The sequence below is a fragment of the Microcebus murinus genome, chromosome 2 (genome assembly GCF_040939455.1).
Source record: "Microcebus murinus isolate Inina chromosome 2, M.murinus_Inina_mat1.0, whole genome shotgun sequence".
Classification (NCBI taxonomy): domain Eukaryota; kingdom Metazoa; phylum Chordata; class Mammalia; order Primates; family Cheirogaleidae; genus Microcebus; species Microcebus murinus.
The window spans coordinates 5,558,627-5,583,712 of NC_134105.1; the positions used below are offsets into that span (position 1 = coordinate 5,558,627).

The 25,086-nt window shown below is 39.3% G+C and overlaps 1 protein-coding gene across 8 annotated transcripts in view; it reads left to right on the forward strand.

Annotated features, from left to right (window-relative positions):
- The window catches only part of KIF1B (kinesin family member 1B), a 148,318-nt gene that overhangs the window by 109,406 nt on the left and 13,826 nt on the right, over window positions 1-25,086 (forward strand). For all 8 annotated transcript variants that reach the window (XM_012791427.3, XM_020281763.2, XM_012791425.3 and 5 more), the window contains 14 exons: window positions 306-424; window positions 1,546-1,631; window positions 1,979-2,111; window positions 2,276-2,438; window positions 5,824-5,914; window positions 7,690-7,808; window positions 8,551-8,606; window positions 11,284-11,392; window positions 12,773-12,839; window positions 13,739-13,823; window positions 15,808-15,913; window positions 22,753-22,867; window positions 23,791-23,924; window positions 24,776-24,837. In XM_012791427.3, coding sequence (XP_012646881.2) covers window positions 306-424; window positions 1,546-1,631; window positions 1,979-2,111; window positions 2,276-2,438; window positions 5,824-5,914; window positions 7,690-7,808; window positions 8,551-8,606; window positions 11,284-11,392; window positions 12,773-12,839; window positions 13,739-13,823; window positions 15,808-15,913; window positions 22,753-22,867; window positions 23,791-23,924; window positions 24,776-24,837 — 1,445 coding nt within the window. The remainder of the gene's footprint in view (window positions 1-305; window positions 425-1,545; window positions 1,632-1,978; window positions 2,112-2,275; window positions 2,439-5,823; window positions 5,915-7,689; window positions 7,809-8,550; window positions 8,607-11,283; window positions 11,393-12,772; window positions 12,840-13,738; window positions 13,824-15,807; window positions 15,914-22,752; window positions 22,868-23,790; window positions 23,925-24,775; window positions 24,838-25,086) is intronic.

Sequence of the window (25,086 nt, forward strand, 5' to 3'; positions counted from 1 at the left end):
AGCAGTTTTCATAGAGCAGTATCTTGAAAGTCTACTTCCAATTGTTACTCTTCTACCCACAGTAGCAATTTTTATAGAGTAATTTGGTCTTTGTCAGCTGCTTTGCCAGGCATGTGCATTTGTGCATATATTCTCTGCTGAAAAAGCAGGTGGAGGCAATCTGAGAATATACAGCTGAGAGGCGATCTTAAAACAAGGCCCAGAAGCCAGCACACAGTTTCATGAAGATATTCCTAGTGAATCTGAAAGCCAACTTCTGTCTTTGTGGGATGCTCTGATGTTTGTCTCCTGGTTTCTGTCTCTAGGGCATTTGTTTACCTGAGCAATCTGCTGTACCCTGTGCCCCTGATCCACAAAGTGGCCATTGTCAGTGAGAAGGGGGAAGTGCGGGGATTTCTGCGTGTGGCTGTACAGGCCATTGCAGGTAGGTGACCCCCCCTCTGAGATGAGAACTGTGGGTTCTTGGCCTCGAGACAAAAGCAGCCAGTTCTGGGTAGGCCACGCTCATTGCACGTACAAACTATGGGGAGCTTGTCTGCCTTGGGAACGTCTTTATTGCTTCCTTTCCAGCTATTATTCCCAAGTATCATGATAGATTCTGTTCAGTCTGGCTACTGCTATTTTGGAATAATGGGGTAAAGAGGTTTCCTTTAACATGTTAAAGAACAACTCTTGGATTAACTTTATAAAAGTCATTGGCATTTTATTAATAAATGATGTATCCTAATATAGTATTGACAAGAAAAAAATAATAATGTATCTTATCTGATTCAGAAGTAACAAAGGATTTTAGTACTTTTTCTTGCTTCATTTTCTCTCAGGGTACTTCTAATAGACATTTCTTTGGCTACTTTTATAGTGCGTGGATCAAGATTCTCATATAAACTGGGTGCAGTTGCAAGCCTATAGTCCTAGCAACTCTGGAGGCTGAGTGGGGAGGATGGCTTGAGCCTAGGAGGCCAGCGTGGGCAATGTAATGAGACCCTGTCTCTTAATTAATTGATTAATTTTTAATAAATAAGAAAGAAAGATTGATTGGTTGGTTGATGCTGTTTTTTTCCATGGTCTAGCCTACATTCTGAGAAAAGAATGTGACCATTTCCTGTAATTTCTGTCTTGATTCCAAATGTACTTTGTTTAGCAACTTTTCAGCCTTTTCCCCATGGAAACCTTTGACATAGTCACCAATGTTGAGTTTATAGAAGTCTCCTCCACAAGTATAATGTAATATTTTCAAGTATTTGTTGTGTATTATTGAATATAATCTTGCCAGGATGGAGGGGGGTCAGTATTTCTTGGTATGACATTTGAACAATCTCAAAAATAAAACTGATTCTTTATTAACTAGTCCCATGTGAACTAAGGAGGTTTGTAAATGTACATGAATAGAGTGGGAAGCAGCCCATGTAATTTTGCTACTTCAGTGTCATTCTCTCTTTCTTATGTAAAAGGACCTAACTGTTTGTTTTATAATCTGATAAGAATCATTCTTCTTCCTCCCCATATGTAGTCTCATTCTACTTTTGCTCATTTTTTTCTACTTAGCGGATGAAGAGGCTCCTGATTATGGCTCCGGAATTCGACAGTCAGGAACAGCCAAAATATCTTTTGATAATGAGTACTTTAATCAGGTGAGAAACCTTCAGGAAGAAGGAAAACCTTATGGAAAGAGAAAGAAGTAGATGAGTTTTTAAGGATAATGTTCAGCATTGGGGACCAATTCCCATACCTAGAACTAAAAAGTATAAGATGCTGGTGACTACACATTGTTCACTAGAATGAGGGACATGCCTGACAATTACTAAGGTACAGAGTCAGCATGTACCTTTCATTGTATTGCCTTTTCTCAGACAGCTTTCAATCCATATAATTTTCTAGTCACTATTATTTGTTGAGCAAATAAATGGAAGTAAGGAAACAGGGGGGAAATATGTTTTTATACTACTTTACCATATACCTACCCCTGCCTTGTTTACAGAGTGACTTTTCTTCTGCTGTTGCAATGACTCGTGCCGGTCTGTCTTTGGAGGAACTGAGGATTGTGGAAGGACAGGGTCAGAGTTCTGAGGTCATCACTCCACCAGAAGAAATAAATCGAATGAATGACTTGGGTAAGTAGACAGAGTTTACAATGTTTGGGGAAATTTTCAAAGGGGAACATACTGACCATGATCAAGGGACATAGTCACTTAATCAACCAGGAATGGAAAGAATGCCCAGCTCCCTCCTCTTTGCATCATTTGAACCATATGTGTATTCATTTGACCCTCTTTAGATTTGAAGTCAAGCACTTTGCTGGATGGTAAGATGGTAATGGAAGGGTTTTCTGAAGAGATTGGCAACCACCTGAAACTGGGCAGTGCCTTCACTTTCCGGGTAACAGTGTTGCAGGCCAGTGGAATTCTCCCAGAGTATGCAGATATCTTCTGTCAGTTCAAGTAAGCTGCCCCTTTGCTCTGCCTACCTTGCTGCTAACCAAGATGATGTCCTTTAGGCACTGTAGAGTGCTTTACACATGTGAGATATTAACAAAAGACTACCAGTCAATGAAGGAAAACGCTTTCATCACTCAAGATGGGAGTGAGAACCAGAATCCTACATTGGAATAAAAGAGGGTTGGTTCCTTGTGAGGAGGAGTGTGCCATGTGTCCTGTTAGAGGGTTCTGTTGGGGATTGTCCCCCTCTGCCAGGAATGTAGGGGCTGATACAGATAAGCCTATTATTAGTCTTTTTAATGCTCTTCAGGTTGAAATGTTTTATTAGTTAAAAAGTCTAGAAGCAGTGAATTATCAAATCAACAATTGTGCCAATTTAATACTTGAGAAAAGGGAAATCTAAGTAAGATAAAGAACAATAAATTCTATATCAGCTATAAAAAGCTAGTATGTAGAGAAGGTGTGACAGCTTTCAATTCTCATCCACTTAGAGCTTGTCCTTTCCTGTGACCCTCTTGAGACCTATATTTTAGGTGCTTTCGTTTCCATACCACCCTAAAAAAGTAGTTTCTTGTGAATTTTAAGTTTTAATACCTCCAAACATCAATATGTCTTTTCAGGCCAGGCGCGGTGGCTCACGCCTGTAATCCTAGCTCTCTGGGAGGCCGAGGCGGGTGAATTGCTCGAGGTCGGGAGTTCATAACCAGCCTGAGCAAGAGGGAGACCCCGTCTCTACTATAAATAGAAAGAAACTAATTGGCCAACTAATATATATAGAAAAAATTAGCCGGACATGGTGGCTCATGCCTGTAGTCCCAGCTACTTGGGAGGCTGAGACAGAAGGATCGCTTGAGCCCAGGAGTTTGAGGTTGCTATGAGCTAGGCTGACGCCATGGCACTCACTCTAGCCTAGGCAACAAAGCGAGACTCTGTCTCAAAAAAAAAAAAAAAAAAAAATGTCTTTTCAGTACCCAAAATAATGAAGTCTGACCCACACCATACCTGAAGCCTAGAGTTTGGGCCAGGCATGGTGGCTCACATCTGTACTCCTAGCACTTTGGGAGGCCAAGGTGAGAGGATCACTTGAGGCCAGGAGTTTGAGACCAGCTTGAGCAACATAGTCAGACCCCATCTCCACCAAAAAATACAAAAATTAGCGGAGCGGAGTGGCATATGCCTGTAGTCCCAGCTACTTGGAGGCTGAGGCAGGAGGATCTCTTGAGCCCAGGAGTTTGAGGTTGCAGTGAGCTATGATGACGCCACTGCACTCTAGCCCAGACAACAGAGCAAGACCCTGTTTTAAAACAAAACAAAACAAAACAAAACAAAAAAAAACAAGCTACAGTTTGCCATTGGTACCACCAAGAGGCTGTTTAGAGCTTTACCCTCCCTCTCCCCTTTGTATGTGCCTTGGTCTTTTACAGGTCCTAATGTGTTTATAAAGCATTTCTTTTAAATAGATTTAGCCAAATCCTGAATTAAGTATGATAACTACATAGCAAGCCACTAATATCACTTGGTGTATGTAACTCATAATTATTGAAATATTACCCATCCAGTACTGATTTCACCTATTTAATGTTTTCACTAACAGCTTCAAATTTAGAGAAGGATTGAATTGGCTGGAAAACATTTTTTATTCTAATAGTGAAAGGTAACATATATTTTATAGAAACAGCCTATTTGGTTAACTGATGTCTGAAATGACAGTAATAGTATGCTGACCTTTGTCCTAAAATCTCTTTAAAAGAGAGCAGCATCTCCACCTGGTGTTAGCTCTGGAGAAAGAGCATGTTGATTCACACTGGACTGGATTTTTATAAACGGCCTGTATAGGGAAGCTGCAGCTGTAGAGCAATGCGAATGAGTTCATCTGTCACCAGGGAAACCTGGGATATGTGTACCTTCTACCATGGCAAAGTATTGCAAGAGTGTGGATCAGAAATCAACCATGGGGTGCCTCTGGTAGGTGCAGTATATGGTCAGGAGAAGAAAAAAATGGGGGGAAAAAGTAAGAAGAGAAGGAAAAAGGAAAAGGAAAGACATAAGGAGAAATGAGAAGAAAGAAAATAGAAAAAAGATGCATCTAATGAGAATGCTATAGTGCCAGCAATGTATGGTGTCAGTGATTTGGAGCACTTGGCAAAAGCACACTACTACTTACAACATCTAATCTAAAAAAGAAAACAAAAGGACACTACTGTTCTCAGACTCAGTGAACTAACTTGGAAGACAAGGAGTTCATAGTGCTGATCTCTCTCCCACCTATTCAAAGTGTTTTCTCTTTTTCCTTTTTTTCTTGCAGGTGGTGTATCCATCTGATAGATATTTCTATCTGGTACTAAATCTTTATGTTAGATACTCTTTAATTCTCCAGTTCTTTTTATTTAAGACTAATGATATAGAGGGAGAGAGAACAATGAAATCTTACCATTTGTCAGAATAAATTAGCATAGCTCATTAGTTTAACAAATATTTCTGGAGTGTCTTCTGTGTGTTGAGCCTTGTAGGAAAACTCTTGCTGTCTGTTGGAGACAGGCATATAAATACATTATTACAAACAGTGAAATCATTGCTATTGAGGAAAAATAGATCTGTACTGCTGTGGGAACATGAAACTGTCTGGATAAGTAAGGGAAGACTTCCTGGAAGAGGTGACATTTCAATCCACCCTTAGCTGGGTATTAGAGAGACTCTTAGGCGAGTATACCACTCACAGGCTTTAGTACTGTCTTGAAGAAACTTTAGTATACCAGATTTTTTTTGTATGAAAAGATTTCAGTATTGTAATTTTCCGTAAAAAACTTCTACAAAGCAACAGGGATTCATTGAATTCAGGTCTTCATTCTCTTACATATATATCCACTTAGTCAGGGCCAGTTAAATTTTCAGTGATTTTTTTCTTTTTTTGAGTCAGTGTCTCAGTCTATTGTACTCTGGGCTAGAGTACAGTGGTATCATCATTGCTTACTGCAACCTTAAGCTTCTGGGCTCAAGCAAGCCTCCTGCCTCAGCCTCCCAAGTAACTGGGACTACAGGCATGTGCCACCACGCCCGGCTAATTTTCCATTTCTTGTAGAGATGGGATCTTGCTCTTCCTCAGGTTGGTCTCGAACTCCTGGCCTCAAGCAATCCCCTTCTGCCTTGGCTTCCCAAAGTGCTAGGATTACAGACATGGCACGCCTGGCCCCATTTTTCAAATAAGATCTAAAGTGCTATCTATGTGATATGGAAAACATTTTTGATAAGAAAATGTAAATAACTTCGCTCAGTTAAAGAATCTAATTAAGTAGGATGCTTCTTTTTATAGGACCCAAATTGGGCTCTTAAAACATATCCTGATGAAACCATTTAATACAGTATTCATGTCTTTTTTTTTTCTTTTAAGTTTTTTGCATCGCCACGATGAAGCATTCTCCACTGAACCCCTCAAAAACAATGGCAGAGGAAGTCCCCTGGGCTTTTATCATGTGCAGAATGTAAGTGACGTAGACATTGTTGGCAAACATGTCATGGGTTTGTGGTACCTTGGCTCTGTCAGCGGGGGGAGGAGGGATGAGCTGCTTGCTGTGCAGGGGCAGCTTCGAGGAGGGAGTAGACAATGGAGGGGGTGGCCCGAGCGGTGAGGTCATGCTCAGTGGACTGAGTGGCAGCCTCCCTGTCTGATTCACAATGGGCCCAGTGAGTGGTATGTGGTGTCTGCCAGTAAAATATTCCATTAGTTTGAATGTACTGAGTTGTTTTAGTGTCTCTGTCCTAGAAAAATAAGCACGTTTAATAAGGGCTTTGTTAAAGTGAATGTATTGTCCTTTAAACCCTAAGATATTAATATTGTTTAGTTGCAAATAATATAGAAGGTATTAAATACCTTCTGTAGATAAATTAAGGTTTATGTTTTCCTTGTAGCTGATACTATAATTAACCCCATTAATGCCTCTTACCAACTGTCTTCATACTTGGTGTAAGAAAACAGACCTTCCATCTCTTTTTTGTTTTGTTTTGTTTTTTATTGTTTAAATTATTTTGCTATGACTAGGGGATTTTCATCTTTCATATATGAAATTTCACTTTAACTGTATTCAAAATTTATCATCCTCATCACAATAACTAACATTTTTAAATTATTTTTTTAATAGCTGACATTTATAAGAATTTATTTGGTGTCACTTATTGTTCTAAGTGTTTTTTTATGTCATTTAATCTTCCCCTTTACACCATAGATTATAACAATCCGTATGTTACATCTGAGATAACTGAGGCACAGAGAGGTTAAAGTTACCAAGGTTACAAAGCTAGAAAGAGGCAGAGAGGGGATTTGAACCCAGAAAAATATGGTTCTAGCATCCAAGATCTTCACTACTGCGTGAAACTCTCTCGTTCTCTTGCTAACCATGTCTACTGTATAAAGTAAAAGAGGAAAGGACAACTCTAAAGATGGAACAAGCAAGCACAAAATACACTATTTCCTTTTTTATGCTTGCGTAAATGTGAGCATGCATATATCTGATACATATCGATCAGCTGCTCAACACAAAGACTGTGCCTGACACACCTGGAGAATGCATATGAATTGCAGATGCCCCAAGGAGCTTAGAATTATGATGGGGGAAATAAAATGCATATATGGATGACAGTTGTACAGGCTAGACAGGAGGAAAGTATTCAATAAATGTAGTGCAAGTGGAGAAAGTGAAAGTTATTATATTAATGGAAACATATTTTAAGACACCTTTTTTGTTGAGGGGGGTGATGGTTAGATGGGGAAAGGAGGTGGGGAGCTTTCTGAAGGAGCAACAAGAGGTGCGTCAACTTGGCATTGTGCCTGGCACATAGTCCAGAGTCTGTACATGTTTTTCTTATTGTTGTTACTGTGTGAGCTGGGCCTTGGAGTTCAGGAATGACTTAGGTGCATGGACACATTGAGGGGCCTTCCAGGCAGGGCTGCAGCCTGAGCCAGTGCTTGGCACAGCAGAGGAGAGAGCAGGGGAAAGGAGCAGCAGACAAATTTGATTGAGTTTGTGAAGGGCAGCAGGGACCAAGGTTAGTTGGGTCAAACTGTGGAAGGTCTTGAATGCCTGAAGCTTGATAAAGTTACTTTAGAATGAAAATGAGAAGGGAGTCCCTGGCTTTTGGTGCAAGAGTCCTGCATAATAAAATACTCCACACATACTGGACACTCAACAGAACTAAAGTTCTGATTGAAGCAAAAACATGTTTTTTGTTATAATAAATCTTTCCTAATCTTGCTTGTCAGATTGCAGTGGAGATCACAGAATCCTTTGTGGATTACATCAGGACCAAGCCTATTGTGTTTGAGGTCTTTGGACACTATCAGCAGCACCCACTTCACCTGCAAGGACAGGAGCTTGGCAGGTTTGGACCAGATACGCAAAGATTTTTGTTGTTATTTTTCAGTTGTTCAGTTGCTAAAAATCTTTTGAGAGATTAGGATAACTATAAAGGCTGCAAAAAAAGATAACTATACAGATGTAAAGACAAATATATAAAATAAAAATAAGAAAAGGAAGAAAAAAATAGGTTCTCATAGCAAAGATGTAAAAAAATATACATCTATATATAAAAATGAAGGATTAAGATAACTAACAGTTTTATATGTTACCCTGTGTCTCCTCTTTAGAAAGTTCACCTTTTTTAAACCATCTGATCACTAATTTTAGATACAGCAAATTGAATTTTGGTGACCTTGAATACCATCTTTTTGAAGGAAGAGACTGAATAGGATAGAAAGTTGAGGTAATAGGCATATAACGTGCAAATTGTGTATAATTGTCCTAATGACCCACAACTTATGAAGTGGAAGCTCTACGTGTGGTCATCAAAACTCATGAGTAAAGCAAAGATGGGGACTGTTAGATGATGGCAGTGTCAGTGGTGACAAGAATTTTCTCATTTTGTTTATTAGCTAAGATTTACAGGGGGACTTTTATTAAAATACTTTAGCCTGTTTGACAATGTAAGATTATCTCTGTTATCTGGAATTATGCCAGAGTTGAAAATGCAAAAGATCTGTTTCCTTAAAGGGAATTTAAACATGCTGTTAATGTCAACATCTGACTCTTTAGTCTTGAAGAAGTTTGTCTTCCTTTTGTTGCAGCCCACCTCAGCCATCTCGACGATACTTCCCTCCACCCATGCCACTGTCCAAGCCAGGTGAGCCCTAGCTCCATTCCTTGCATGACGTTCTCTGTGTGAATACACCTCTTTTTTTTTTTTTTTTCATTCCCAAAAGCACCAGAATGAATACACCTCTTAACTCTGAATGACTTTTCAGATAAAAATTGTATTTGAGTTTCTACCCCTCTTCTGTGTATCCTTATGTGTTTCATCTGCTCTTGTATATATGTAGCAGGAACTAGAATTCTTTATTCCTGGTTTAAAATAAGAAGTAAGAAAAGATAAAGTTCTATCTCTGCTACTTCTCTGGTCTTCTTATTGCAGATTTTGATAATCTCCCTGTTCCTAAATCTCTCTGCTTTCTATGTAATTCCCCATAACTGTCAGGTGACTGGGCATTCCTTTGCATATTAAATATATTTTGCATGTTCAATTATCTTATTTTGATTTTTGTTTATTTTTATCCTTTTTCCTCATTGCCCACTTGCCAAATTCCCACCCCACCCTATACTCATTCTCCAACCTCTGTACTCCTCATCTTCATCTGCCTTCAGACCATGAGAGAAAGATTGAGCTGATTCGGTTTCTCGCATCTGGCTATGTGAATGTGCATGTGTTGAACACGTTTTCAGAGCACGCCAGTGTGCTTGCATCCTCCACTATTGCCACCTTCCAGGATGAGGCTGACCCATTGCCGCCTTTTCTCTTTCTGCCAGTTCCCAGCTGCAAGAGCGAGAGGGTACCCAAACGAGATGGTTAGTAGCTAAATTAGCTCCGCCTTAGATGTAGAACCAACCTTGGCTTGTCCTGAAGCCTGGCTTTCCGTGTATGAAACACCGACATTTCTGTTTGCTACTTGATCTGAAGTAGATTTCAGTACGTTGACAAGATCATATCACATTTCCTTCAGAGAGATTTTAGGAAGCACTTTCTCTTCTTGTGCCTCTCTCACATCACTATAGGGATGAGGGGTTCCTTGCATTTGTTTGTTTGGATTCTTTGCAATAGTGTTTTTAATTTTGAATATTTTTACTAGTAGTTGGTTTTGTTTTAATACTTGTAGTTGGTTTTGTTTTAATACTTATGGTTTTGCTTTCTGACCTTTGGATGACTGACTGCCAGATCAGTAACCCTATTTTCTTCCTGACTAACATCACCAATTCGTGAAATTCAGCTGGGATGAGTACTGCTGATAGGCTACACATTGGGATAGTGCTGTATGATTCCTAAAGCTCCTTATATACATTATGTTAGTGGATCCTCATACCTTTTCAAGATAGCAGGCTAATATCATGATCTGCATTTTGTAATTGAGGAGAAAGATTCACAGAGGGTAAGCAATTTAACTAAAGTTGTATGGCATCAGTTAAGAATATGGAATTTAGGCTGGGCGTGGTAGCTTACGCCTGTAATCCTAGCACTCTGGGAGGCCAAGGTGGGAGGATCGCTCGAGGTCAGGAGTTCAAGACCAGCCTGAGCAAGAGTGAGACCCTGTCTCTACTAAAAATAGAAAGAAATTAGCTGGACAACTAGAAATATATAGAAAACATTAGCTGGGCATGGTGGCACATGCCTGTAGTCCCAGCTACTCGGGAGGCTGAGAAAGGAGGATTACTTGAGTCCAGGAGTTTGAGGTTGCAGTGAGCTATGTGAAACCACTGCACTCTAGCCTGGGTGACAGAGCAAGACCCTGACTCAAAAAAAAAAAAAAAAAAAAAGAGTATGAAATTTAAATCTGAAGAAAATGTGTAACATAAGATCATTTTCAGAATCTTGTATTTACATATTAGACCAGTGGTTTCCAAATTGGTCTGCACATTGGAATCACCTGGAGAACTTTGGGAGGAAGGACCGTTTTACCCTAGAGATTGTGATTTAATTGATCTAGGATGTGGTCTGAGCTTTGCCATCTTTAAGATCCTTGGGTGACGCTTATGTGCAGGGAGGTTTGGGAACCACTGGGATGGAGGGTGGGGCTTTATTCCGCCACACTGGCTTTGAGGGAGGCCCCTCCCCCAGCCCCCTGTATGTGCAAGGCTTTCCAAGCACTGTCTCTCTAGCATCATGATGCTCTGCCTACCAGCCACAAAATGTGAGATTCTAGAGGTAATTATTTTTTTTTTTTGAGACAGAGTCTCACTCTGTTGCCCAGGCTAGAGTGCTGTCGTGTCAGCCTAGCTCATGGCAACCTCAAACTCCTAGGCTCAAGCAGTCTTTCTGCCTCAGCCTCCTGAGTAGCTGGGACTACAGGCATGTGCCACCATTCCTGACTAATTTGTTCTAATTTTTAGTAGAGAGAGGGTCTCACTCTTGCTCAGGCTGGTCTCGAACTCATGAACTCAAGTGATCATCTCCCATCCTTGACCTCCCAGAGTGAGTGCTAGTATTATAGGCATGAACCATTGCACCCAGCTGAGAGGAAAGGTTTTTAAAAATGGTTTTGTGAGCACATTTATTCTGCACAATATCTGTTTGCTCATCTTTGGAGATAGTTTGTTGAGAGAGAAGCCATTGACTCTCAATTTTCCTTGTTTTCTGAATTTAGAGGAACATAGTTGATCTTGAAGTTTCTCTTGTCTTCTCCATTGAAATCTATCTCATGACTCTTGCTGCCTTTCCCAAGCGTGTCCTTGAAGACTGACATTAGAGAAGCTTATACTTTTGCTGAATAGACTTAGACCAGATTTTGACATTTTCTAAAAACTTTTAAAAGTTCCAGCCACCAAGTTAAACACCATGAGCAAAACCAGCCTTGGCCAGAGCATGAGCAAGTATGACCTCCTGGTTTGGTTTGAGATCAGTGAATTGGAGCCTACGGGAGAGTAAGTCCAACTTTCTCAATTTTTAAATAAGGCAAAGTGTTTCAAAATTAGGAAATGTAATTTTAATTCTCTTGTATTTGGGTTTATCAGTCTTGTCACTATCAAATTCTACTTTTGAACTGAATTTTAGTGGTCTTAGTATTTTTCTTTGAATCAGATGTTTGTCAGAGAACTGACTATTCAGTATAATAATTTGCCTTCTTGATAGTAACAGCAAGCTCATGAAGACTGATACTTTATTATGAGGGAAGACCACCTATAGAGTGGGCTTCATCAGTAGCAAAACCAAGAGTACATATTGCACAGAATATGATCAAAATGTCTATGACTAATCTCAATGAAGGGATTAGGGGCAAAATGTTTCCCTAGATCAGGGTTTCTCAACCTCAGCACTGTTTTGGGTCACTGTTTTGGGTACTTCTCTCTTGTCAGGGGCTATCCCTTGTATTGTAGGCTATTTTGCAGCATGCCTGCCTTCTATCCACAAGATGCCAGTAGCACCTCCCCTCTAGTTGTGACAACGAAAAATGTCTCTAGACACTGCCAAATGCCCCCCAGAGGCAAAATCATACCCGATTGAGAACCATTGTCCTAGATCAGAATGATCAACATCAGTTTAATTTTACTCCATGAGCTGTGTTAGAGGAAGTAATGAATGTAATTATTGTTTATGGTTGTCTCTAAAATGCTTTTGGAAGAACACAAAAGAGATCTTATTCCTAAAACAGACGCAATGGGGTCTATCAATTAATGTAAAAGGTAGGAGGTAAATGTTATCCTAATGTTCCTCTGTGTTATAATGCTGAGAACCACCATCATGGTCATCACCATGAAACATTTATTAAGTTCCTGGTCACTGTGTAGGTCACTGTGTTAAGTATGTCTCTGTGGATCTTATATGTAGTTGTCAGTAGTAATATTGTTTTGAGGAATTTGACTTTCCATAGATAGATCTATAATGTGATTCTAACTTGTATTATGGGGGAGATGTAGTTACAGTGATGGTTTGTTTCTACTGAATTAATTGCTTTCTGAGTTTTAAAGAAACTATCTAGAATCTGAAATTATCTATTTCTTATTTCCTATCAATTGCCTTTGCACTTGTACTTTATTTATTGAATACTTGTTACACAAGGGGCTAGGATGAAACCAAAAGATGTTACTGTCCTTTGAGTACTTCAGTCTAGTAAGGATGAAGAGACATAGATATGGGGAAAAGATTAGTGCATGCAAATGCTGAATGGTTAAATGCCAAAAAGGGTAAAAAAGATGTGGTATCAGAGTTTAGAAAAACAAGGCCCACCAGGGCTACAACAACCAGAGAAGACCTTGCAGATGAAGTAGCACTTACTTCTTTCTTTTGCATTTCTATTTTTATAGGTATATCCCAGCTGTGGTTGACCATACAGCAGGCTTGCCTTGCCAGGGGACATTTTTGCTTCATCAGGTACTAATGATGCACCTGGTGCATCTATTGTGCACCAGGAAGCACAATAGATCTAGGAGACAACACCACTAAGAGTTTAGAATAAGAAACATAACTTTCATTTTCTCTGCTTTTCACTACTCTTTTGGGGTGGTAGGGAGATTGTCTTATTGTGCTGTCCTTTTTTTTTTCTTTTTTTGTATATTTATTTGTATATTTATTTTTAAATGCTTCTTCCTCAAACCTTGGCTTATATCTACCCTTGCTTTTATGTATGCATATATTTTAGAATACCTATTTTGAAAAATAGTTTATTTTATTCATTCACTATGATTTATACAGCTCCCATGTCATTTCTTACAGTTTTAATTTCATGATATTTGGGAGTGCTGTGCTTTCACAGCCAAAAGTGCTTAATGGGGATAGAGAATGGAGGTTTCAATGGACTAAAACTCTGATTATGAAATGTAGGTTTCTCTTTGGTAAATTTGGAGTAGATTTAGTCAGTGCTCAAAAATGCTCATGACCCAAATAGGCATAGGAGCTGGGGGTCCCGTAACACTGGGACATATAACCTAGGCATCTAGATGTTCCCTTTTTTTTTTTTTTTGAGACAGGGTCTTGCTCTATTGCCCAGGCTGGAGTACAGTGGCACAATCATAGCTCACTGTAACCTCCGACTCCTAGGCTCAAGTGATCCTCTGGCTCAGCCACAAGTTCTTAAAACCATATCAGAACCTGGCTGTTCCTCAGTCCCTGACCCATTTCCCATTGTTTTGAGTAACAGTGTGGGCAGCATTTCCCCTCTTTTTTCACACGTCTCCTTCCTGCCCATCCCCATACTGTACAGCTCAGAAAACAGCAAACACAAGGAAATGATAAATTGCTCAGCTAAACTGCATCCCTGCTCCATTACCTAGGGCATCCAGCGAAGGATCACAGTGACCATTATCCATGAGAAGGGGAGTGAGCTCCACTGGAAAGATGTTCGAGAACTGGTGGTAGGTGAGTATGTTCCATCTGCTGAGGACAGAGCTGGGGTTTTTAGATACTGTTCTTCCCTCTTTGCAGCACAATGAATGTGTGGAAGATTGTATTGGAGAATATTGACTGGAGAATGTAGAGGCCTTGAGTTTGACTCTATGTACTCTTGTTTCTCCGCTCCATCATTAGTAAAACCACTATTTCACTCAATTACCATGGCTGTGATTCTGTGCTAGAGGTTGTAAGGGGGCATAAAATGAGCCTCTGCTCATTGTGAGCTTGTGGTTTAGTTGGGGAGATAATGTATATGTGTGTAAAATGGTTTGATGAATAAGTACCAAAATGAAGACAGGGAAAAGACCTGTGCTAAGTGTTAACAACAAAAACAATGCAGGAGGACTGAATGGATTCAAGAGAAATTAGAGGGTTTTTGTTTGTTTTGCATACATAAACATTTTGAATCAGAGTCAGGAATATGTCTAACATGCAGGAGCTAGAAACCCATGGCTAGAGTGGAGAAATTAAATGAAGGCATTTCTGCTAAATAGTTGAGTGTGAGCATTACAGTAGTCTAAGGCAGGGGTTTGAGACCTTTTGTTGCTGTGGATCTCTTTGGCAATGGTGAAGCCTTAGAATTAGGGTTTCAAATGTAGAAAATAAAGTACTTAGCATTACAAAGGAGACTATCAATATTGAAATACAGTTGTCAAAATAAACAAATTTGTAATCTAAGCTTTTCTTTAGTGATGCATTAAATAGCAAGATCTAGCAGCAGGTCTAATTATCATAATTTCAAAGTGGGGAGGAATGAAAAAGATATTTTATGTTAGTGTGATATGAAAATATCTGTGGTTTCTACTGGGGACAGAGTCACAGATACTGCTGATTCTCCTGTGGTTTATTCCTTCCTTCATAATTGAAGGAAATACCAATTTTCCGTTATAGGTTCATGAAAATAAAGGTGTAATTTTTTCCCAGCCAAGCTCACAGATTGCTTGAATTCTATCCATAGACCCTTTGTGTCTCTTATGGACCAGATTAAGAACTCTTATATGGTTCCAACTTACCAGTCAGCCGCTAATGAAGAAATAAATTTAAATAAGAGAAAATTTTCTAAAAGAATTTAAAAAATGGAAAAAAAAAGCACCCTCGGAAGGGAGGTTTTACTCTCTCCTCTCTGGGACAGTGGTTTTCACGCTTTCTCAAAATTCCTTTTTCTGTAGAACACTGATATACAAAACAGAAGAGATGCTTTCTGACCAGAAAGAGTGAGGGAAAATGTGGAGGCAGTGGTTAAAAACAAAATCTATTTGTTTATTTTATTTAACAAACTCTTCTATAGTGTTTACCATGTGCTTTCTGAATGTTCTAAAAAGACCAACTTATTTAATCCTCATAACAATCATGTATAAGGGAGAAATTGTTTTTCTCATTCCACAGATGAGGGAACTGAGGCTCAGAGAGTTGAGCATTACGCGCAGAGCCTCACAGCTCGTAAGAGTTGGAGCCCAGGCGTCCGGCTCTGGAGACTGAGTTCCCAGCCTCTATGTGATGCTGCATCCCCTAGTGTCAGTTTGAAAACATAGGATTTTGAGCAGGAAAGCAGTATAATAAAGTTAGTGGCTTAAAAAGTTTATAATAGGTGAGTGTAAGATGGATTGGAACAGGGGAGATGTGAGCAGCAGGAAGATCAGTTAAGGGGCTGTTTTGGGTTCCAGATTGGAGAGGAAGGTAGCCTTCATGAGCAGGGGGGTGATATTGGAAAATACAGTTGGGATGAATATGAAAAACTCTTTGAACAAAGCATCAGTAGGTTTCACAGTTGACTAAATGTGGGAAGTAAAGGGGAGACAGACCGTGGGGAAGAATGGAGGACCTTATAAGGAACCAAGTGACCTTTCCAGCACCTGAAGTTACACAAAGATCTGAAAGTCTCTTTTTGCCTTAATCAATTTGTTTTGTTTTTAATGTGCTTATTTTCTGGTTTCTCTATCCTTTCTTTTAGGCCGGATTAGGAATAAGCCTGAGGTGGATGAGGCTGCAGTTGATGCTATCCTCTCCTTAAATATTATTTCTGCCAAGTACCTGAAGTCTTCCCACAACTCCAGCAGGTGGGGCACCCTAAGAAGTGTGATGAGTCAGCCCCTGTGGGTGTTGATTTGTTCACCATTAGACTCCTTATGTGTTCATGACTCCTGGTGCAGATAAAGGACTAATTCCCTTCTCACTTCAAAAATCCCTATTTCATTCCCTGTCTACCCTGCTCTCCAAAAAGAAAAAAAGAATTGGAGATATCTGTATGTGATCAGTTACCTGTAGGCAATGGAAATGATCTATCCCATGTGGAGTTTTAGTAGATGTAACATACTGATAAAGAAAAATCAGGAAAAAAAAACCCAAAACACAACATGCTATCCAAGGGATACAATACAAATTAATTATTGCTAAGACTAAATGTTTTCCTGTGAAGTGGCTGCTGTGGAGAAAGGTTTCTCACTCCTAAGTATCATGGAAACATGCCTTCCATGGTATAATGAAGCCTCATGTTTTGTCTTTGCTGCTGCTAGTATAGTCTCAATTATTCTTAGTATTTGCTTTTCACTTTCATTTATGCATAAAGTTGATAAATTAATATAAACTCTATGGCCAAGATTGGCTTTTGTAAAATAACAGATTTTTATTTTAAATTCATTTATCGTAAAATTCCCTTTTATAATCAAGTGATGACAGACGATGCATGCAGTCTATAGCCATTGTGCTTTCCTGTGTCAGACTGGAACCAAACCAGCTGGGGTCCTCTTACCTCACCCAGGAAAGCAGTTCTGCCATTGTCTGGGAGACTCCATCTCTTTATCACAGGGCTGGGGGTTGGGAGCAGGGAGCAGGAAGCACTTCCTGTGCTTCCTTCTGCTCACATCTGTCGTGGGAAGAGGGACGGGAAGAAAAAGACAATAGGCAGAAACAAAATAAAGAACTTGGGCCAGGATTAATTTTTTTCTGTTGTTTTCAGGTATTAAATTTTACATAGAAAGAAAAAAGGAACAAACTTCTCTTTGCTTGCAGGGGCTGTGGAGAGAAAGGGAAGGAGTGTGAGCGGGTGTGTATGTCTGGGGAGGTGGAGTGGCAGAGAGAAAGAGGGGTGCTTTAACTATCCCCGGGCAAACTCATAAACAATACCATTTTCCTGGAGTCAGCAGTAACTCTACATAGCATTCTTCTGCCAAACATGTATGGCCAGTGTTCAGCTGGCAGTCACCACTTTTCTTTGTAACTGTGAAAAATAATATATTAAATTTCCTTAGGGTACCAAGCAAAATACACAGAGAAAGATGGTGTTTGGTTGAAGTGCAGGTAGTGCTAAGTTTGCCTGCATTAGAGTTACCCTGGACAGTCCTTTGCTTTATGCCAGCAGCAGGTTAGGTGCTGTAGGAAATAAATTTGACTTTATCAGAAGTAGTTTATCTCGTGTAATAGAAGCTTAAAGTTAGTTAATTTAAAAAGTTGGCTGAAGTCAAAAAGAATAAGATATATGCCTTAAACATTTTGTTTTAATTTAGACTATAAATCTACATTTATTTGTTTAGTTATAAGGTCATTTATTGGAATTCTGATTGTCTTTCTTGCAAAACCACACCCACAATTCATCTTCTCTGATTTTCAGTTTGGTGAAGCAAGAACTAGAAACCTATGAAGAAAATCTTAAGTCCAAAATCCTTTTAACTTTTTATCATTTATTAACATTTTATCATTTTCCTCTTTCCTTTACATTTATTGTACCCAAACTTAATTTAACAGCTGTTTTTATAAACAACTCACCATTATCAAATCTTTTGAAAACATTCAGCAAAGTTTTTACAAAAACAAAAATTCTTTTTGTCTTTATATTTTATTTATTTGCTTTATGTTTAAGTAAATTAGATAATTATAGTAATAAGTACAACTGACCTAACAGGTTTGGGACCAGATACTACTGACACTTGATAAGCACACAACTCAGCTCTTTGGAGTGAATCTCTAGGTGTACAAGATATCTCTCTAGTTTAGAATGTTCAAGAAGTAGGCATCAGTCTTTATACTTTGAGGATATAGAGAGCATAGGTTAATAAGGTTAATTATAAATCGAGTTTGGTTAAGAGAGCTTTTGTTTTGTTTGGCTAAGTTTTAATGTTTAAAATTGAATTTACGGAACTCCAATTTGGGTGTATTATGTATGTATCTTAGAGGGATTTTCTAATATATTGATAGTAGAATGGAATTGAAGGACCATTATTTCTTTTCCTCCCAGTCCTACATTTATGTTAACAAATTGACTTGGTTGTCCCTTAACTCCACAGCAACTTCTACCATTCCCAGTACTAAGTCACCACAGAAGGGAATATCGGTGGTGGTGGTCTCCACATTCCCTTCTGTGTCCAGTGTTTTCCTTATTGAAAGTCTCAGGAGAGGGACCCATGCCACTGGAAGGTCTCTATCAAATTGTGTCCCATCAGGTTCTTGGTTTGTTAATTGTATGTCCACTTGAATTCACTCTGCGTATCAGGAAATTTGTCATATATATATATATGTTTTTCCTCTTTTCTCTCTCACTTTCTTTTGTTTTTTTGTTTGCTGCACTAACAAAAGCCTTTTCTGTGTTTTTACAGGCTCTTTCTTGATAAGGATATTCCTAGGTATTTTCAGTTTGCTTCTTTGCACATAAAGATTCTAGTTTATCAGAATGCTTTATGTCTTATGTTGCTTTGATTGCTATTTAGTGGTTTTGTCCCCTCTGTGTAAACCCAAGCTGTACCTAGGATAGAGCAAGACCTTATTCTGTACCCTAAGACACTTCTCCTTTTTGCTATAGGTTTTTCTGATGTGTGTACAGTTTTGCATATAGCTTCTTAGATGATTTTTAGGCACTTTGGAAGGCCAAGATGGGAGGGTTGCTTGAGGCCACAAGTTCAAGACCAGCCTGGGCAACACAGCAAGACCCCATCTTTACAAAAAATTAAAAATTAGCTGGGCGTAGTGGTGCACACTTGGAGTCCCTGCTACTTGGGAGGCTGAAATGAGAGGATTACTTGAGCCCAGGCACTCGAAGCTGCAGTGACATCACTGCACTCCAGCTTGAACAACAGAGCGAGACCCTGTCTCAAAAAAAAAAAATCTTTAGAGTTCTGAATTATTTGCTCATTCTATTTACTAAACATCCATTTTATTCTTATGCCTCTTCAAGTTTTCCTCTAATACATTACAGAATAGAATGTTTCTCCCTCATTTCATATAGAATCTCAGGCTTTGTTTTCTGCTCTTCTCTTCATCTTGTCTCTGTCAGAAGCTTGAATGGTTTCTTGCTCTGTTAAAACCTAGTCTGTTGCAGCCTTGCAAAACCATTCATTTTCTGTGTTTTGTCCTGTACAGTAGTAGAGACCAGTTTGGTTATTTGGGTAGTCAAGTCTGTGAGAAATATTTTGTATTTTTTTTTAAACATTTTTTTTTCTCCTGTCAGGGTTGCTTATCTTACCTATTTATGTGGAATAGAAAAATAAGTGGAAATAGAAAAAATCCTGGCTTGGTAGCAAAGGAAGTTTTTTCCTATCTCTCTCTCCATCTCATTTAGGGAAGAAAACTGAAGGAAATGATACATGACAATATAATTTAAAATGTTAAAATATATGTATATATACATACAGACACACAGACATATATTTGGCTGGCATTATAGGTATAGTGAGTTTATCTCTTAATCTGGACTCCATTGAGTTCATATTTCAGGGGTTCTCCCAATGAACTCAAGAAGGTCCATTAGGTTTGACCATAATGTAAGAAGTTGGCTTTTAAATTGTTCACAATTAATACATTTGAAGGAATATATCCTTCAAAGCAGTCGCCTTGAAACCTGTGTCTCCTCTGATGCTGCTGTCATTCGGAACATCTCAAGAACGTGATTTGGAATTCTTTTCTAACCACCTTAGGAGCCGTGCAGGAAAACATGTCTCAGAACTCAGCCCTGTTTCTAATCCTAAGTTATCTTGGTAGCCAGCTTGATTGAATTGACATTTCTCCCCAGTTGTATGTGTTACAACTGCCTCTCAAGAATTGCCACTGTTGGGGGTTATATCAACAGAGTGTGTTGCAGCAACTCCAAAGCAAAACAAAAAGAAGAAGGTTTTTCCCCCTAATCAATACAGGAAGATTTTAGTAGAGTCAAAATTTTGTTTATGTTAGCCAGGTCTCTGCCAGTGACATTTTCTCTTTAGGTTAAATGAAAACTTAACTTGAAATATGAAGAGTCTTTCTTAGACAAGTTTAAAACATTCACCTTAGTTGAAAGAATGAATCATGAAACCTTAGTGGTGGCTAAGTTATGGTTTGGAACATAATGAATCATGAATTATAGGCAGCAGTAATAGAAATTCCTGCAAAATACAACCAAAGTCATAAATACCCTCACTCTCAGAAGCAGATGGGTTATTTCACTCCAGCACAGGTATATTCCGCCCTTGCCCAGGATACAGCTGTATACATCATTCTAGATACTTTGACAAAAATGGGCACACAATAGAAGAGCAGCTGTCAGGAGGGTAGAGTTTTCAAGTGTTTTCTTCTAAAGTAGTGGATATTGTCACCCGGTATTAGCATTTGCCTTAAACCAAATGAAAATAAAGATTTGATCTAAACAGAGCTTTGTGGATGCACGAAGGGTTTTCTGCTGTGTCTACAGAGCCCCAGAGCCAAAGAAAGGAAAAGGCCATCATTTCCGTTGTTGCTTGGGTCACTTGGTGGCTTTGTCTTTGTCTTATTAGTTGTCTCTATATTCCTTCAATGTCTTTGTAGAGAATTTTCTTGACCCATACTCACTGCCTCAAAAAGGTAGACAGTTGAGAGACTACGAAGTATTTGATGAAGACTTAGCCCTATATGCAGCTGCAAAGTGAAATGATCAGACCTCACACACTGGCACTTGGAAGATGAAGCGTGATCATGGAGTTAACTTTCAGAAATGTATTGTTTTCTCTGTTGATGGTTTCTGGAGGAAGAAGCATGGGAACATGTTTCAGGAGAGGATCTGCCCGCTATTTGTCTCAGGAAATCCATAGGAGGCATCTACCCTGCACTTGTTCATGGGGTCTGAGTAGGGAAGCGTGGGGTAGGTTTGGAGTTGATCTGTAACACTGCTGTTGAACTAAGTATAACATTTCAGATGAGACATGCTCAACTGGAAAGTTTAATTAGGGCTTATGGTATTTTACCAGTAGGAACAAAAAAGTGATACTAAAAAAACAAACCAGTTTGTGGGTATCAGTTAAGTTTCTAATTGTTATTTAAATTTAAGATTGATTTTTCAGGTGCTGTGGCTCAGGCCTGTAATCCTAGCACTCTGGGAGGCGGAGGTGGGTGGATCGCTCAAGGTCAGGAGTTCCAAAACAGCCTGAGCATGAGTGAGACCCCATCTCTACTAAAAATAGAAAGAAATGAATTGGCCAACTAAAAATATATAGAAAAAATTAGCCGGGCATGGTGGCGCATGCCTGTAGTCCCAGCTACTTGGGAGGCTGAGGCAGAAGGATCACCTGAGCCCAGGAGTTCGAGGTTGCTGTGAGCTAGACTGACGCCACAGCACTCTAGTCATGAGACTCTGTCTCAAAAAAAAAAAAAAAAAAAAAAAAAATGATTTTTCAAATGGTTTTTTTTTTTTTTTTTGAAAACGAACAAATGGTAGTTGGTTGGCTCTGGTGTTAAGAAATCATTTTCTTTCACTGAAATACCAGCTAAGAATAAGTCTTGTTCTTTTATTTAAAACATGTCTCTCTGGCCAGGATCAGTGGCTCACGCCTGTTTTCCGAGCACTTTGGGAGGCTGAGGCAGGGGGATCACTTGAGCCCAGGAATTTGAGACCAGACCCAGCAATAGTGAGACCCCATCTTAGAAAAAATTTTAAAAAACCAAGCATGGTGGCTCACGCCTGTAATCCTAGCACTCTGAGAGGCTGAGGCAGGAGGATTGCTTGAGCTCAGGAGTTCGAGACCAGCCTGAGCAAGAGCAAGACCCCGTCTCTACTAAAAATAGAAACACTTAGCCAGGTGTGGTGATAAGCACCTGTAGTCCCAGCTACTCAGGAGGCTGAGAGGCAAGAGAATAGCTTGAATCCAGGAGTTTGAGGTTGCTGTAAGCTGGGTCAATGCTATGGCCCTTTATCCTGGGCAACAGAGTGAGACTCTGTCTCAAAAAAAAGTGTGTGTGTGTGTGTGTGTGTGTGTGTATGCTGGGTATGGTGATATGTGCCTGTAGTTCCAGCTGCTCTGGAGGCTGAGTCAGTAGGATCACTTGAGCTTAGGAGTTGGAGGTTGCAGTGAGCTATGATGATGCCACTGTATACTCTAGCTCAGGAAACAGAGCAAGACTCTCTCTCTCAAAAAAAAAAAAGAATAAGTCTTTCTATATTTCAGTTTTTCTATGTATTTCCACCATTAATCCTCCCAGATATATTTGTCACGTTTCTGAGGCTCAGCAACACTGGATTGTACAATGTTTAATATCTCGTGTGATATGAAGACCACAACTTACAAATTACTGGGTATTTGCTTCCTGCTATCATTAATTGACAGGATAGCTTACCTAGGCTGTCTGTGTTCTTTCAGTTTCTGTTCATACTCACTTATCCTTTTCATCTTACTTGAGTGACTTCACTATTTTTATGTTTATAGGCAGGGTCATGCTTATCAAAAAAAACAAAACAAAAACAGTTTGCACAACAGTTTGCACTCCTTATTGATGGATGGGGCAAGAGGATGGGACCTATCATTTTCTCCTAGGAAATAAGGGTCCCCCCTTTATTAGATTTTGATAAATTGAAAGTGTTGGGTGGTTGATGTAGGATTCTTTAGGATTACTGACGGTGACAGTACCTGGACTAAGATAACTTCAGCTGCTTTTGGCTGACTCCCTCTTGTCTTTCTGACCTTAGGACCTTCTACCGCTTTGAGGCTGTATGGGACAGCTCTCTACATAACTCTCTTCTTCTGAACCGAGTGACACCCTATGGAGAAAAGATCTACATGACCTTGTCGGCCTACCTAGAGGTAAGGAGACTCAGAACTCCAGTTGCCACAGCTAGCCCTGAGCAGTGGGCAGGTTATAGCAGGAAATGGTCAGCGAAGATTTGACTTGTCTTCTTTTTCTCCAACACACCCTTAAGATATTTATTTTATTATACTTTGCTGACTCTTCTGATTATATTAGGTTCTGTTCCTGGGCTCTATTTAGTCAAAAGTCACCAGACTTTTATTATAGCTTCAGATTTACTAGCCTAACCACCATTCTTTGAAGAATGTATGATTTTTTTTTTCTTATTTTTTTGAAACAGAGTCTTGCTCTGTTGCCTAGGCTAGAGTATTGTAGCATCAGCCTAGCTCTCAGCAACCTCAAACTCCTGGGCTCAAGCAATCCTCTTGCCTCAGCCTCCCAAGTAGCTGGGACCACAGGTGTGCACCACCATGCCTGGCTACTTTTTTCTAATTTTGGTAGAGACGGGGTCCTGCTCTTGCTCAGGCTGGTCTCAAACTCCTGACCTCAAGTGATCCCCCTACCTCAGCCTCAAAAAATGTATGATTTTTAAGAAAACTTCCCCTCTTGTTTTTATAGTTCTGGACAGCACCTGGTAGTAGTTGACAGTCCAGACCCTAGAACCAGCCTATCTGGGTTCAAATCCCTGTGCTGCTGCTTGCTTCCTATATGTTCTTGGGCAAGTTCTCTATGTTTCAGTTTCCTCTTCTATTAAACAGGGGTAATAATTGCCTTTACCTGAGAGGAAAATAAATGCATCCATCTATAAGGAATACCCCCTAACATTGCGCATATTATTTGTTGAGTTGCTGCTGAAATAATTGATAGAGCTGAAATCTTCCATTCCCCACAGCTAGGTCTAGCTTTCCTAACACGCACAGACTCCAGTCACAGGTACACTGCCTGCATTTAATCAGCGCTCACCCCTGTCCGCTTTCAGCTGGATCATTGCATCCAGCCAGCTGTCATCACCAAGGATGTGTGCATGGTCTTCTACTCCCGGGATGCCAAGATCACACCGCCACGCTCTCTGCGAAGCCTCTTTGGCAGCGGCTACTCAAAGTCACCAGACTCGTAAGTTTTTGAGACAAATTAATTTCCAGTTTGTTTGCCCAGTACAACAGATCAGCAGTCCTTAGTTATGCCCGGTTCACCATTTCACAGTTAGTTTACCATTTATAAACCATTTTGCTAACTGTTACTTGGAGTCCAGTGACTTGCATGTAGGCATTTAATAAAACGTTGATAGAGGAATAAGTTAGTGAAGGAAGGAATATTATATTGTGAATACTTCCGAAATAATTTTGGAGGGACTAAATGTTCTTTTAAATGTCATTATTATTTCTGGCAGATTACCATTCTCTTTAAGATGTATTAGGCATATTTAAGATATACAAAAATATATTAAGAATAATACAGTGAATACCTATGTATCACCACCCAGCCTAAAAAATAAAATAAATATTGCTAATACAATAGAAGGTTCAGCACCCCTTCCTACTCACAATCTCCAGAATTTATTGGTTTTCATTTCATTCTAGTCAGATTTTTTTTCCCTCCTCTTTCGTCTCTTATGGTAAGAAAAGACAAATTTTTCTCCTGTGGCTGGTGTTTATAAAAAATTAAGAAAAAAAAAAGACAAATTTTTAGTTTTCCCATTTAAATTACAACTTCTCTAGTTTATCATTCTATTTTATTCATCCTGTTGAAATAGCAGTGTTTAATAGAGTGAAATGAAAGTGGGCTCCTTCAAGCAAAAGATATATAACTTAGAGTAACTATTAATAATAAGAAATGTGTGTAATTATATTTGAGAGTGGGTTGCATTCACTATGGAAGAGACAGTATTTTAAGTAGGGAGAATTGAGAGTTTCCTGTTTGGGGGCTGTCAGAGATTAAGCAATTGTTTTCTTCTTTTCAAATAGCAATCGAGTCACTGGCATTTATGAACTCAGCTTGTGCAAAATGGCAGACACAGGTAGTCCAGGTAAGCCCTTGTGGATCAGGGAAGTGATAGTTATCTTTGCATATGTTTTGAGCATATTACATAAAAAAAATTGGAGAGGGTACCCATATAGGCTAGCTATAAAATCTTTTAGAAACCATGTGTGTTTTTTACAAACTAGTTTGGTGGTGGTGGTGGTGGTAGTAAGAGTTACCATGTTTAGATTTGCAAAATTATTTGATTTATGATGTGCAATATAGGTTATAAAAATTATATCAAACAATGTTGTTG